This window comes from Littorina saxatilis, linkage group LG3, assembly GCF_037325665.1.
Source record: "Littorina saxatilis isolate snail1 linkage group LG3, US_GU_Lsax_2.0, whole genome shotgun sequence".
NCBI lineage: Eukaryota > Metazoa > Mollusca > Gastropoda > Littorinimorpha > Littorinidae > Littorina > Littorina saxatilis.
The window spans coordinates 74,707,708-74,724,050 of record NC_090247.1 but is presented as its reverse complement, the minus strand read 5'-3'; the positions used below and the strand labels follow the sequence as shown (position 1 = coordinate 74,724,050).

At 42.9% G+C, this 16,343-nt stretch overlaps 1 protein-coding gene across 3 annotated transcripts in view; it reads right to left on the bottom strand.

Annotated features, from left to right (window-relative positions):
- Positions 1–5,152: 5,152 nt before the first annotated feature.
- The window catches only part of LOC138963248 (uncharacterized), a 17,620-nt gene continuing 6,429 nt past the window's right edge, over positions 5,153–16,343 (bottom strand). For all 3 annotated transcript variants that reach the window (XM_070335309.1, XM_070335310.1, XM_070335308.1), the window contains 5 exons: positions 16,205–16,343; positions 14,754–14,992; positions 10,343–10,549; positions 8,041–8,230; positions 5,153–6,912 (listed from right to left, as the gene is read on the bottom strand). The exon at positions 16,205–16,343 is cut by the window's right edge and continues 53 nt beyond it. In XM_070335309.1, the coding sequence (XP_070191410.1) occupies positions 6,756–6,912; positions 8,041–8,230; positions 10,343–10,549; positions 14,754–14,992; positions 16,205–16,343 (932 nt within the window). In that variant the 3' untranslated portion in view covers positions 5,153–6,755. The remainder of the gene's footprint in view (positions 6,913–8,040; positions 8,231–10,342; positions 10,550–14,753; positions 14,993–16,204) is intronic.

Sequence of the window (16,343 nt, the reverse complement as noted above, 5' to 3'; positions counted from 1 at the left end):
ATATGACTTGACACGTTATACTAAAGCTGCTCCACAACAGCCTGATATGACTTGACACGTTATACTAAAGCTGCTCCACAACAGCCTGATATGACTTGACACGTTATACTAAAGCTGCTCCACAACAGCCTGATATGACTTGACACGTTATACTAAAGCTGCTCCACAACAGCCTGATATTCTAGGTACTGTTGTGCTTTCATCATCTCTCGGGGACAAATTGAAATGTCGACAGAAACTTAAGCTTTTTTCTCCTGCACCCTATGGCACACTGTGTGTTTGGCGTAATGAACAAAATGCTTGAGCAAACATACTGACTTGTGAAACATCGTTTTATTATCACGTCTAACATGAGGAGTAAGATTGCACTTTCTGAACAACAAAGGTTTGGTCAAACCATGAATATACATGATACTTGTAAATAATTTCTTTGCATAATATATATATAAAACATGACCATGAACCTTGCTTTTTTAACTCAAGAGTTCACATCTTCAGCAATCAACACATTCATCCTGTAGAAAGCACCAAATAACAATTGCTTCATACGGGCTATACCACTGAAAAAAATATCCTTATCTTTTTGTGTTGAGTATTGCAACAGAATTTCTGGAACGCTGAAGAAGAAGAAAGAAGCAACAGTATCAAAATCAACCGCATAAACTAAAATACAGAAACGAGTCAATGTCCATAAACATGTACATTAGTTGAATGGTGAAATGTACTGTGACATTTATTTTCACCAAAACAGCAAGAGATGCTGTCATACAGTTGTAAAACAAATGATGCCTGTGTCCCGACAAAGTACCCACTCTCAGCCGATTTAAACCTTCCAGACTTTTACCTTTAGGAATATCTGAAGGTCCAAGTATATAAAAACATCCCAGATCATTGGTGATCTGAATAAAATCAATTACAGCCAATCCGGAGAGTTGAAATAGCGCGAGTGTGTTTACCGCTCAATGTCAAACCTACTTTTCAACCGATTCCTGAATTTGGATATTTGTTTTAAAAAAGCACAAAAATAAGACCACTTAACAAATAAATTTGAAACTTGGTGATAAGATTATACATAAGCTGGAGTTAAATGTACACCAAATATGAAGTAGTTCGTTGAAAAGATGCAGAAGTTATTAGCAATTTAATGCGTAGCATTTTTGGGGGGTCATCCTGTACAATAGAAAAGAGATAAGATAAAGAAGATAAATACACACACACACAACATCTAGAACGACATGAGTATTCTGCGTCCGACAGGCATGAAGAAGAGAATGATAAGTATGTCTATGAGCTATCGCTTCCGGTCATGGCAAGTTATTGATGTACCTTGGTAGAGGAGGGGGAGGCGCTCTCTCTCTATCTCTCTCCTCTCTCTCTCTTTCTCTCTCTCTCTCAAAAAAGTTCAAAAATCTCTCTCTCTCTCTCTCTCTCTCTCTCTCTCTCTCTCTCTCTCTCTCAAAAAAGTTTTCAAAAATCTCTCTCTCTCAAAAAAGTTTTCAAAAATCTCTCTCTCTCTCTCTCTCTCTCTCAAAAAAAGTTTTCAAAAATCTCTCTCTCTCTCTCAAAAAAGTTTTTCAAAAATCTCTCTCTCTCTCTCTCTCTCTCTCTCTCTCTCTCTCTCTCTCTCTCTCTCAAAAAAAAAGTTTTCAAAAATCTCTTTCTCTCTCTCTTTAAAAAAAAAAGTTTTCAAAAATCTCTCTCTCTCTCTCTCTCTCTCTCTCTCTCTCTCTCTCTCTCTCAAAAAAGTGTTCAAAAATCTCTCTCTCTCTCTCTCTCTCAAAAAAGTTTTCAAAAATCTCTCTCTCTCTCTCTCTCTCATGTTATCACACCAGAGTATATGATGTGCATGTGATTACATATGAATAAAGCTCTTACTTATCACAGACCATCACAAATGTCACGTGATGTATTTTATCGGTGCACATCGTTCCTATTATCAGCAAAACGTAAGAAACTTCCCTATTAAAACTTAAGGCAGAAAAAAAACCTTGATTTAAAGACCCAGTTTTCTAATTAAAAAAAAAATACAACCCGTGAATATTAAAATACAGAAAAATCTCAAATTAAAAATTTTACGAAAAAAGGTACACATTGCAAACAAAAACAACAACACTATAAATACGCAATACAGTAGTGATCGTAAACAGGTAATTCAGGCTTTTTAAGTTGCTCCGTGCAAAATCGATACAGACTTGTTTTTTCGTTTGTATCTTGGCAAAGATATAAATGAGTCACTTAGGCATAAAAAAAATGGTGTGTGTGACGAGGACTATGGTCACTCTGGTGAACAGCACACAAACGGCGGCTCAGTTTGACTGCACTGTCCAAGCGACGGCTGCAGGGTAAACTTCTTTTTCTTCGTTCGTGGGCTGAAACTCCCACGTACACTCGTGTTTTTTTGCACGAGTGGAATTTTACATGTATGACCGTTTTTTACCCCGCCATTTAGGCAGCCATACGCCGTTTTCGGTGGAAGCATGCTGGGTATTTTTGTGTTTCTATAACCCACCGAACTCTGACATAGATAACAGGATTTTTTTCGTGCGCACTTGGTCTTGTGCTTGCGTGTACACACGGGGGTGTTCGGACACCGAGGAGAGTGCACACAAAGTTGACTCTGAGAAATAAATCTCTCGCCGAACGTGGGGACGAACTCACGCTGACAGCGGCCAACTGGATACAAATCCAGCGCGCTACCGACTGAGCTACATCCCTGCCCTGCAGGGTAAACAAATACTGGCTGGCTGCGCTCCTCACGGGAGGATACTTGCTGTATGTTCCTCAAAGGCCCACTCTGCCACGTGAAACAACTTCACCTCGCCGTCTCAGATCGGGTCAGACTTTTACATGGGATAAGACCACCCCTCCACTCATGGGATAAGACCACCCCTCCACTCATGGGATAAGACCACTCATGGGATAAGACCACCCTTCCACTCATGGGATAAAACCACCCCTCCACTCATGGGATAAAACCACCCCTCCACTCATGGGATAAGACCACTCATGGGATAAGACCACCCTTCCATTCATGGGATAAAACCACCCCTCCACTCATGGGATAAGACCACTCATGGGATAAGACCACCCTTCCATTCATGGGATAAAACCACCCCACCACTCATGGGATAAAACCACCCCACCACTCATGGGATAAGACCACCCCTCCACTCATGGGATAAGACCACCCCTCCACTCATGGGATAAGACCACCACTCATGGGATAAGACCACCCCTCCACTCATGGGATAAGACCACCCCACCACTCATGGGATAAGACCACCCCTCCACTCATGGGATAAGACCACCCTTCCACTCTTGGGATAAGACCACCCTTCCACTCATGGGATAAGACCACCCCACCACTCATGGGATAAGACCACCCCTCCACTCATGGGATAAGACCACCCCTCCACTCATGGGATAAGACCACCCCTCCACTCATGGGATAAGACCACCCCACCACTCATGGGATAAGCCCACCCTTCCACTCATGAGATAAGACCACCCCTCCACTCATGGGATAAGACCACCCCTCCACTCATGGGATAAGACCACCCTTCCACTCATGGGATAAGACCACCCCACCACTCATGGGATAAGACCACCCCTCCACTCATGGGATAAGACCACCCCTCCACTCATGGGATAAGACCACCCCTCCACTCATGGGATAAGACCACCCCACCACTCATGGGATAAGCCCACCCTTCCACTCATGAGATAAGACCACCCCTCCACTCATGGGATAAGACCACCCCTCCACTCATGGGATAAGACCACCCTTCCACTCATGGGATAAAACCACCCCTCCACTCATGGGATAAGACCACCCCTCCACTCATGAGATAAGACCACCCCTCCATTCATGGGATAAGACCACCCTTCCACTCATGGGATAAGACCACCCCTCCATTCATGGGATAAGACCACCCCTCCACTCATGAGATAAGACCACCCCTCCACTCATGGGATAAGACCACCCCTCCATTCATGGGATAAGACCACCCTTCCACTCATGGGATAAGACCACCCTTCCACTCATGGGATAAGACCACCCCTCCACTCATGGGATAAGACCACCCCTCCACTCATGGGATAAGACCACCCCTCCACTCATGGGATAAGACCACCCCTCCACTCATGGGATAAGACCACCCTTCCACTCATGGGATAAGACCACCCCACCACTCATGGGATAAGACCACCCCACCACTCATGGGATAAGACCACCCCTCCACTCATGGGATAAGACCACCCTCCACTCATGGGATAAGACCACCCCACCACTCATGGGATAAGACCACCCTTCCACTCATGAGATAAGACCACCCCTCCACTCATGGGATAAGACCACCCCTCCACTCATGGGATAAGACCACCCCTCCACTCATGGGATAAGACCACCCTTCCACTCATGGGATAAAACCACCCCTCCACTCATGGGATAAGACCACCCCTCCACTCATGAGATAAGACCACCCCTCCATTCATGGGATAAGACCACCCTTCCACTCATGGGATAAGACCACCCCTCCATTCATGGGATAAGACCACCCCTCCACTCATGAGATAAGACCACCCCTCCATTCATGGGATAAGACCACCCTTCCACTCATGGGATAAGACCACCCTTCCACTCATGGGATAAGACCACCCCTCCACTCATGAGATAAGACCACCCCTCCACTCATGGGATAAGACCACCCCTCCACTCATGGGATAAGACCACCCCTCCATTCATGGGATAAGACCACCCTTCCACTCATGGGATAAGACCACCCCTCCACTCATGAGATAAGACCACCCCTCCATTCATGGGATAAGACCACCCTTCCACTCATGGGATAAGACCACCCTTCCACTCATGGGATAAGACCACCCCTCCACTCATGGGATAAGACCACCCCTCCACTCATGGGATAAGACCACCCCTCCACTCATGGGATAAGACCACCCCTCCATTCATGGGATAAGACCACCCTTCCACTCATGGGATAAGACCACCCCTCCACTCATGAGATAAGACCACCCCTCCACTCATGAGATAAGACCACCCTTCCACTCATGGGATAAGACCACCCCTCCGCTCATGGGATAAGACCACCCCTCCACTCATGGGATAAGACCACCCCACCACTCATGGGATAAGACCACCCTTCTACTCATGGGATAAGACCACCCTTCCACTCATGGGATAAGACCACCCTCCACTCATGGGATAAGACCACCCCTCCACTCATGGGATAAGACCACCCTTCACTCATGGGATAAGACCACCCTTCACTCATGGGATAAGACCACCACTCATGGGATAAGACCACCCCTCCACTCATGGGATAAGACCACCCCTCCACTCATGGGATAAGACCACCCCTCCACTCATGGGATAAGACCAACCCTCCACTTGCTCACACACCAAGAAAGAACATTGATGCCTTTTTCGGAAATTAAGTCGTAACAAAACTGAATCCAACTCACCGCAGCAAGCAGGCAGGGTGTTGGTAATTGGCATGTGACCAAGTGGAGGGATGGTCTGATCCTGTGCTTAAAGCCTGGCAAGATTCTGAGACAGTGAGGCGAACTCAGTCTTCACGAGGCAGAGTGGGCCTTTAACCGCCGGCTGATTTGACATTGTCACGAGGCAGAGTGGGCCTTTAACAACCGGCTGATTTGACATTGTCACGAGGCAGAGTGGCCCTTTAACAGCCGGCTGATTTGACATTGTCACGAGGCAGAGTGGGCCTTTAACAGCCGGCTGATTTGACATTGTCACGAGGCAGAGTGGCCCTTTAACCGCCGGCTGATTTGACATTGTCACGAGGCAGAGTGGCCCTTTAACAGCCGGCTGATTTGACATTGTCACGAGGCAGAGTGGGCCTTTAACAGCCGGCTGATTTGACATTGTCACGAGGCAGAGTGGGCCTTTAACAGCCGGCTGATTTGACATTGTCACGAGGCAGAGTGGGCCTTTAACAGCCGGCTGATTTGACATTGTCACGAGGCAGAGTGGGTCTTTAACAGCCGGCTGATTTGACATTGTCACGAGGCAGAGTGGGCCTTTAACAGCCGGCTGATTTGACATTGTCACGAGGCAGAGTGGGCCTTTAACAGCCGGCTGATTTGACATTGTCACGAGGCAGAGTGGGCCTTTAACAGCCGGCTGATTTGACATTGTCACGAGGCAGAGTGGGCCTTTAACAGCCGGCTGATTTGACATTGTCACGAGGCAGAGTGGGCCTTTAACCGCCGGCTGATTTGACATTGTCACGAGGCAGAGTGGGCCTTTAACAGCCGGCTGATTTGACATTGTCACGAGGCAGAGTGGCCCTTTAACAGCCGGCTGATTTGACATTGTCACGAGGCAGAGTGGGCCTTTAACAGCCGGCTGATTTGACATTGTCAAAGAGCACAGCCTATATATATGTTTTATGCAAGAAGTAGGCTTGTGCATATCGTAACAAAAATAATGTTTGTGAGCAACAAGTGGAGAATCAAAGGAACTACATCTTGGTAGTCACTGCTAAAGGAGAGTAGTTTGCATGGCACACATACTATCACGGGCTGCTGTTACCGTTTATTCTGCGGTGCTCACCGGAGATCACGGGCAAAAACGAAAACGCACTCAATTTGCATGACCACATTAAAACACGTAATTCATTATATAGATGGTGATTAGGCACCGTCTTCGCATGACCATTGGTGCATTTGACGCACTGACGTCATCTGAAATAGTTTCCTCTTCACTGACGTCATTATCCACTAGCAGCTGTGACGTTGATGAAGCATGGGGCGGTGAAGGCGCCAGGAGAGGCGATGGCCGTAATGGCGGAGTAGGTCGCGAAGATCCCGGCCAGCGTGCCCACCACCATGATAGTAATCAGAAGCACAGTCTTCCACAACGGAATTTGACTGAAAAAGAAAGCGAAAACAAAAGATATTTATACTACATACTGACGTGAGTGAGACCACTCATGAGATAACAATATCGTTCAAACAACACGTGTGTATATCATGTAAATGAGGTCATGTCAAACTCGTTTGGCAGGGACCTGCTTTTCGACTGCTTATGATGCCAGAGTCACAGAGACAAACGTCATTATGGAAAACCTTTTACGCTATGCTTGTTTCTCCTTGTAGAAGTTTTAGAACTTTCACGTCAGGCTACACTTTCTAGAGTGACGTGTTTTTACTTTGACGTCAAAGATTGCACGAGGCTTTGAAATAGATGAGGTTCCAAAAGAAGCGTCTTCAATTTGGACGCCTCCATTGCTAGACGTGTTAAGTAAAATACACGTCAGTACAGTATGTAAGATAAACAGAATACTACATGGCTAATTGCTGTGTCGCACCAGATTTTCACTCCTTGCCTTTTCAAATAGTGACCAGCTCGCTTTCGCTCGCAGTTCAATATTTAAAAAACCCAACTCGTGTAAATCTGGCACGACACAGCAAGCCATGTAGTATCCTCTATGTATCGTTGTCGTCCTTGAATTTTGGCGAAACTCGATTCTTGGCCATTTTGATGTTTTTGATCTTTAGACTAAGTAAATCATTCTTCATGAGCAATATTCTCTAAAATACCATGGACAATACATGATTTAACATTCTTTTATCTTTCAATCAGGTACAAATATAAACACTATCTAATAATAAAAATAATCAGTTTCTGACTTCTGCTGAAAAATTGTCTAAAAATGAGTTACGTCAAATTTCCGCGACTGACGACGTCGGTATGCAAAGTTTATATTGGTAACGTCCAACGCTTTTATTGGATCACATTTCCTCATACACTCATTTCCAAATTTTACTTGGTCTTCTTAGGAATTTGAATTACCATTAAATTCTAAAATTTCTTGAGTTAACGTAGGAACAATATATTTTTTCAGGGGGAAGATCGAACAGACAGACACACAGACAAATCTCATAGAATATGACCCAGACAGACACACAGACAAATCTCATAGAATATGACCCACACAGACAAAGGCACGCCACACAGACAAGACCCAGAGACAGAAATAAAATTCACAAACTTACATTTCAGGCCAGTTCCCCTTAGCATACGCCAGCTTGAAGTAGAATATTGGCGGAGCCACATACGCCAGCAGAGTGGTAGACGACCCACCGATGAGCGAGAGAATGGCACCAAAATGAGGAATAGACTCCGTGACAAATAGCACCAGTATGCAGATTAACGTCCGGATAATGACTCGTTTGATGTTGAATGCTGAAAAAAAGATAAAAATAAGCTTACTCGATAATTACCAAACTAAGAATGTGAATTAGGTATTAGACTTTCCTTGTCAAGGAAGGACATCGATGCAGTGGATTTTCCTTTGAGGTACTGCACGATTTCAAGCAAAGTATGGAATAACTTGTTTCGCTATGAGTCCTCAATTCAAGACTTGTAACCCACACACTTAAACTTTACTTTCTCTTTCCTAGCTATTATCACACACACACACACACACACACACACACACACACACACACACACACACACACACACACACACACACACACACACACCTCAGCCACCACCACCACCATCACCACCACCCAAACCAACACAGACTGGACAGAAACAAACAGTAGTTCACAAAGTTTCACTTTTAGCTGCCTTCACGATACGTGAATTTCAATAGAAAACCTCCTCAACAGAAAGGACTCGCGGAAAACAATCAAGAAATGTATACGTATATTCCCCCCCCCCCCCCCCCCACACACATATTCCAAACAAGCAAACTTCGCTATAACTGGATTTCACTGTAAACGAATTTCACTGCAACAGTGCTAGCGAATTTCGCTATAACTGGATTTCACTGTAAACGAATTTCACTGCAACAGTGCTAGCGAATTTTACTATAACTGGATTTCACTGTAAACGAATTTCACTGCAACAGTGCTAGCGAATTTCACTATAACTGGATTTCACTGTAAACGAATTTCACTGCAACAGTGCAAGCGAATTTCACTATAAGCAAATTTAGCTGGATCTTAAAAACCTCATGAGCACAAAGGACGCGCAGAAAACAATTTAAAAAAAACTATAATGTATTTTTCCGCAGACATTCACAATAAACGAATTTAACTATAACTAGATTTCACTGTGAGCGAATTTCACTGTAAGAAAATTCAGCTGTACCAGGACTGATCTTAAAAACCTCGTCAACATAAAGGACGCGCAGGAAACAATAACAAGTCGCGTAAGGCGAAAATACAACATTTAGTCAAGTAGCTGTCGAACTCACAGAATGAAACTGAACGCAATGCAACGCAGCAAGACCGTATACTCGTAGCATCGTCAGTCCACCGCGCACGGCAAAGGCAGTGAAATTGACAGGAAGAGCGGGGTAGTACTTGCGCTGAGAAGGATAGCACGCTTTTCTGTACCTCTCTTTGTTTTAACTTTCTGAGCGTGTTTTTAATCCAAACATATCATATCTATATGTTTTTGGAATCAGGAACCGACAAGGAATAAGATGAAAGTGTTTTTAAATTGATTTCAAAAATTTAATTTTGATAATAATTTTTAGATATTTAATTTTCAGAGCTTGTTTTTAATCCAAATATAACATATTTATATGTTTTTGGAATCAGCAAATGATGTAGAATAAGATGAACGTAAATTTGGATCGTTTTAGAAAAAAATATTTTTTTTTACAATTTTCAGATTTTTAATGACCAAAGTCATTAATTAATTTGTAAGCCACCAAGCTGAAATGCAATACCGAAGTCCGGGCTTCGTCGAAGACTACTTGACCAAAATTTCAACCAATTTGGTTGAAAAATGAGAGCGTGACAGTGCCGCCTCAACTTTCACGAAAAGCCGGATATGACGTCATCAAAGACATTTATCAAAAAAAGGAAAAAACGTTCGGGGATATCATACCCAGGAACTCTCATGTAAAATTTCATAAAGATCGGTCCAGTAGTTTGGTCTGAATCGCTCTACACGCACGCACACACGCACACACGCACACACGCACACACACACATACACCACGACCCTCGTTTCGATTCCCCCTCGATGTTAAAACATTTAGTCAAAACTTGACTAAATGTAAAAAAAGATATAAATGTATTCACCCCCCCCCCCCCCCCCCCCCGACATTCTTTACAAGCGAATTTCACAATAACTGGATTTTACTGAAAGCGAATTTTACTATAAGATTATATTTACCTGTATCTGGACTGATCCTAAAAACAAACCTCATCAGCATAAAGGACGGGCAAAAACAAATCAAAACAATCAAGAATGAATATATTTTTTCCCCAGACATTCACAATAAGCGAATTTCATTATATCCGGATTCACTGAAAGCGAATGTCACCGTACCCGGGTTGACCTTGAGCACCTCCTCGACTTCCTGACACAGCGGGTTGATGACAATGATGAAGCTGCAGAAGAGGTGGATGGTGATGAGACACTGGATGATGGTCAGGGCCGGACCAACAGTGACCGCTTCTAGCACGTTGTCCGTCACTCGGTTCCCGTACACAAAGTAGCCGCCAGCCGCCACGGGGAAATACAGCAGTATCATCACTGCACAGAGAAAAGTAACATTTATTTATTTTTAATTTTTAAATTTGTGTTTTTTTAATTTTTTTTTTTTACCTCAGTTACATGCAGGCTGCTTCAACCATGCGTGTTTGACTCAGCTAAATTATTCAAGTCGTGGAATACATTTTTTTTGCCATGTTCTTCTGTGTTGTGTTTGATTTAAGACTTTTGTCATTCGTTTCTTTTCTACTTCTCTTATTTTTCATTGATGAGTTAAGGTTAAATGAAGTAAAGAAGGAAAGCAAGCGCTCAAATTGAAATTGAAGAGTGAGCGAGAGTTATGCGGAGGCACATTCTTGATAGACGATTTTCGGGAGTAACTCTGTTGAGCTTGTATGGGTTGTAAACAAGTAAATACTCTTGCTTTTATACTTAGACCAAAATTCCTACGTGAAATTATAGGCGAGTCACAAAAAGAACTCCCCAAGGTACGAAAAAATTACTCCCTCCACGAAATTTTGACTCCCCAATTTTTTTTACTTCCAGTAAAAATTTCGTACGCGAAAATGGGATGGGGGCGAAGGGATAATGCCAATATGTGATCTCGTGCAAACAAATGTCGCGCTATACCCTCCCTCCACCCCTTCCACCACCAAGACTAACAGGGGACAGGGCTGCCGTGTGCTGACAAAACCGAGTAAGTCCACTGAAGCTAGTTCTGAGATAAACGACTTTTTCTGTTTTATTGCATTTCTCAAAAGTGACGATTATCTTGATCAACCTACAGAGATAATAAGATAAATAGCATTATTGTACGTTTACAACCCGAGTTTGATAATGATCTGATGGATGGTTTTTGTTTTGTTGGGCATTTTGTGGACTTACTTGGTTTTGTCACTTTTTTCCATTATATCAGATCTAAAAAATTTGACAGATCTAAGCAAGTGGACTTACTTGGTTTTGTCAAAACATTTGGAAGAAAAAATAGTGCTTTTTTTGAGGATGAAAGTCGCTTGTTCATTTCAATGCGTTATTCTCTCAGGTGCCAGGAGAAACGTTCCGTATAACTCTCGCTTACTCTATTACACATGTCGTGTGCACATTAGAGCGCTTACTTCCCTTTGCTTATTTGATCTCTAAACAACGCTCTGGCTCATTTCGGTACGATTCTCACAGATACTTTCGAAGCGAACCTGTAACAATGTGTGCGTTTGTGTGTTTGTTCTGAATAAAACCAGTCTTGATCTAAGGACTATGTCCAGTCAAGAATAAAAGCTGGTTCTTGTGTATGACTGTGTACGTGAGTGTTAGTTTGAGTGCCTTGGAGAATGATGAGCATATCAGATTGCAGTGATTTACTAAAATACATATTATTCACGTACAATTTTTTAAGCTACACAGCATGTTTTTTTGTTCCGGTAATGTTTTGTTGTTGTAAGTTTGGGTGGTACGGTTACTAACTATATAGTTACAGCCAAATCACATTATTTGAAATTCAAATCAAACACTATTCACCCGGGTTTGATGTCTTAAAAATCGTTTCTTGAAATTGTTATTACGAAATATTTCTGGACATTAAAATGCTAGCACAGGCACGAAAGTGATTTTATTGCAGGTGTCAATGTTTCCTGAATCTATTTATAGATGTGTTACGTTTGAATTGATATTTAAGCAATTCAGGTGCCGTGTGGACATGGTACGGAAACATTCACTGTCCCCATTGACGGGTTTTAACAGCGAGGACGCAATTTTTGTGAAGGCGTTTTAGTTCTGCTTCTTCTTCTTCTTTTGCGTTCGTGGGCTGAAACTCCCACGTACACGTGTGCTTTTGCACGAGTGGATTTGTACGTGGATGACCGTTTTTACAAAACCATTCAGGCAGCCATACGCCGTTTTCGGTGAAAGCATGCTGGGTATTTTCGTGTTTCTATAACCCACCGAACTCTGCTTTGGACTGCACGATCTTTTCCGTGCGCACTTGGTCTTGTGCTTGCGTGTACACACGAAGGGTGATAAGGCACCAGCAGGCCTGCACGTAAGTTGACCTGGGATATCGGTAAAATCTTCACCTTAATTACCCGTCAGGTGCGGCCGGGATTCGAACCCACGACCTTCCGCTTTGGTAAGTCTTTCTTTTTCAAAATGATATTTTTTGTCCATCAAAAAGAAAAAATCAATGCGCATCTTGTGTGCTAATTTCTACTTTTTAGAGTGCTTAGATAAGCAGATATGAACAAGTAAGTCCACAACCAAAAACAACTTTTTAAGTGTGCATGAATGTTTTGACAAAACCAAGTAAGTCCAAGGGGTTCCCAATTTTCCTATAATGATAGTTTTAATATTCTTGTCAGACGACCCATACAGAAAATACGTCATTTTAAGTTTAGAACTCACAAATGACGTCATTTAAAGTTTAGAACACACAAATGACCTCTTTCGATAAGGCGAGACATAATGACGTCACCTTATGACGTTTTATTTTAAACATTTTTCTTCTCTATCTATATAATCAATAATTCTCCTGACGATCCTTGTCTCTCTCTCTCTCTCTCTCTCTCTCTCTCTCTCTCTCTCTCTCTCTCTTCCTCCCTCCATCTCTCTTTCTATCCCTCCCAACCTCTCTCGCTATCTCTCTCCCTCTTACTCTCTTCCTCCTTCCATAATTCCTCTTTCCCTTTATTTCTCTCTCTCCCTCCATCCCCCCCCCCCCCCTCGACCCTGATTTCTTTCCCCTCTCTCACTCTCTCCCTGTTTAGTCTCTCTCTCTCTCTCTCTCTCTCTCTCTCTCTCTCTCTCTCTCTCTCTCTCTCTCTCTCTCTCTCTCTCTCTCTCCATCTTGTGCAAATTCGTAATGTTAACGTTATTTTCACTGTTTTGTCATTTATCTTGACAACACTTCTTCTTTAGCAGCCATGCTTGCACCAAAACTAGCACCCCTACTAACAAGTAAAATGCCGCAAGAATATTGGGATTGACTTTGACGTCATACTGGCAAAAACATTGCATTTTGATTGGTTATAGCGTCATAAAGGTTCTTGTGATTGGTGGATGGACTTACTTGGTTTTACCAGCAAATTGACATGTAATTTTTTTGGAGAAATGTTTGAAGTTGTGGACTTACTTTTCTATATCTCCTTATCTATTTATTTTACAAAGTCAAAATTTACACACAGGCTGCTTCTTGATTTCTTAGTTTTGATGAACGAAAAGATATCATTTTTGGGAAAAAATGGACTTACTCGGTTTTGTCAGCACATGGCAGATGTACTTTAAACAGTTTTTAAGGTGTGGACTTACTTTTTTATATCTCCTTATCTATTTATTTCACAAAGTCACAATTTACACATAAGGTGCGCCTTAATTTCTAAGCTTTGATGAACAAAAAATATCATTTTTGAAAAAAATGGACTTACTCGGTTTTGTCAGCACACGGCAGAGGGGAGTAAAAGTTGCGTACACCTGGCGTGGGCAGTAAATTGCTCGTGTTAGGGTGGAGTAATGTATTCGTTATTTATTCGTCAGGGGAGAAACATCTTCGACCGAAATGTTGACTCGGAACACACCTGTCGTTGAAAGTAATTTTCTAGTGTTATTGGGGAGTAGTTTTTTTTCGTAAAGGAAGTAACATTTTCGAACAAAATTTTTACTCCGGAGTAAAACTTTCGTGGGAGTAATTTTCTGGTGTTACACCGGGCCGGCTAGTTTAAAGGCACAGTCCCTCCCGTAATAACAGGCTGCTCACTATCTCAGCTCTGCCCATGCAGATAAGACCAAGCTCCTGTGGTTAAGACCATCCTTCCACGCATTTCAAAAATCAACATCCTATAACTGCTTCCAGTGTGCAGCGAAATGTTATTGTCTGAATGAATTGTTCTTGCAGATTGCTACCAGCGTCCGCTAAGAAATTAATTTATCCAAAAACACCTTCGGAGAAAGCAGGCAGGCTGTTGATTGTTGGTATGTGTTCAAGTGGAGGGATAATCTTATCCCATTTAAAAACAAAAACGAAAAAAAATCTTTTTAAAACTGACCAGATATGAGATGGTGAGTCGAATGACTGACTGACTGTGAATGACTGTGCCTTGAAACTCAACAACTAAGAGGCCCGATCACGGAGTTGTAAAATAGGCCACATCCACCTCGAGTGTCTGTCTGTATGTCTGTGACCACGCGCGCGATTATGCACTCTACACTTGCAACCAGCCATCATAAGCATAACACACACACACAAACAGCAAACACCTACCTAAATAGGCGAGCGAACAGGCCTTTCCAAACCTGCTGGGCTGCTTCATGTCGTTCTGGAAGGTGGGGAAGGTGGGGTGACCCCCAAAGGCGAAGCAGATGGTCCCGAAGGCAGCGGCGAAGGACAGCGGGTCCACCTTCTTGTGGACGACGGGCTTCTTGCCGGAGTCTAAGCCCATTAGGACCACCAGGATGACACAGGCGACCGTTGTGGCTGCTGAGGCTCCCAGAGCCACGAATCTGGTTGAAAGTACATTTTCCATTTTAATGTAATATTCTAATAGACAATTAAGTGTTGTTATTATTGTTATTGTTATTGTGAAAGTGGAGCAAACTTAGGGTAAAACTCAAAGGTACAGTGTAATATCGTTCTAATTTGCGATACATTGTTTGATGTCCTGATTGGACACCAACGGCCTTGTTTTAAATGGCAGTCAAGAACCAAGAATCAACGCTGACTGAAATCGTTTTGTTACTTTTAATAATTGTTCTCCACCCTGTCCCCTAGCTCTTGCCTTGGAATTAATGTTTCCACTTTTTGTGTGTGTAGCTTATCTTCTGATGTCTATCTTTCTCCCTGCCGCCTTTTGTGTGTGTAGCTTATCTTCTGATGTCTATCTTTCTCCCTACCGCCTTTTGTGTGTGTAGCTTATCTTCTGATGTCTATCTTTCTCCCTACCGCCTTTTGTGTGTGTAGCTTATCTTCTGATGTCTATCTTTCTCCCTACCGCCTTTTGTGTGTGTAGCTTATCTTCTGATGTCTATCTTTCTTCCTACCGCCTTTTGTGTGTGTAGCTTATCTTCTGATGTCTATCTTTCTCCCTACCGCCTTTTGTGTGTGTAGCTTATCTTCTGATGTCTATCTTTCTCCCTACCGCCTTTTGTGTGTGTAGCTTATCTTCTGATGTCTATCTTTCTCCCTACCGCCTTTTGTGTGTGTAGCTTATCTTCTGATGTCTATCTTTCTCCCTACCGCCTTTTCTTCTCTTCTTCTTCATCTCCGGCCACAGGTTATAGGGACAAAGTACAGTTCCAAGAGAAAACTTCAGGTTTCCAAAACAAATCTGCTTCAGTGCATCGTCTTCTACTACCAGCCCCCCCCCCCCCCTCCAAGCCCTTTCTTTCTATTCTTTCTTTCTTTCTATTCTTTCTTTCTTTCTCTCTATCTCTTTGTTTTTTTCTGTTGTTGTTCCTTCTTTCTGTCTTTCTTTCTTTCTCTCTCAATCTCTCTTCCTCTCTTCCTCTCTTCCTCTCTTCCTTTCTTTCTTTCTTTCTTTCTTTCTTTCTTTCTTTCTTTCTTTTTTTCTTTCTTTTTTTCTTTCTTTCTTTCTTTCTTTCTTTCTTTCTTCCCTCCTTCCCTTCTTTCTATTTTTACCAAAGGTATCTCAAGATACATACATTTCCCCGTAAAAATCAAACACCAAATTAAATAACATCTTCGTATATGCCTACTTGAATTCTTTAGGCGTGGCTGGCATGGTGAATGGCAGGAGAATGGCCGCAACGATGAGGAGCCAGTAGCAGAAGGAGAGATCGAAGGCGTGGTTGTTGAGAAAGACACTGTGAAGGTTCTGCGAGGCCAGCAGCAGGA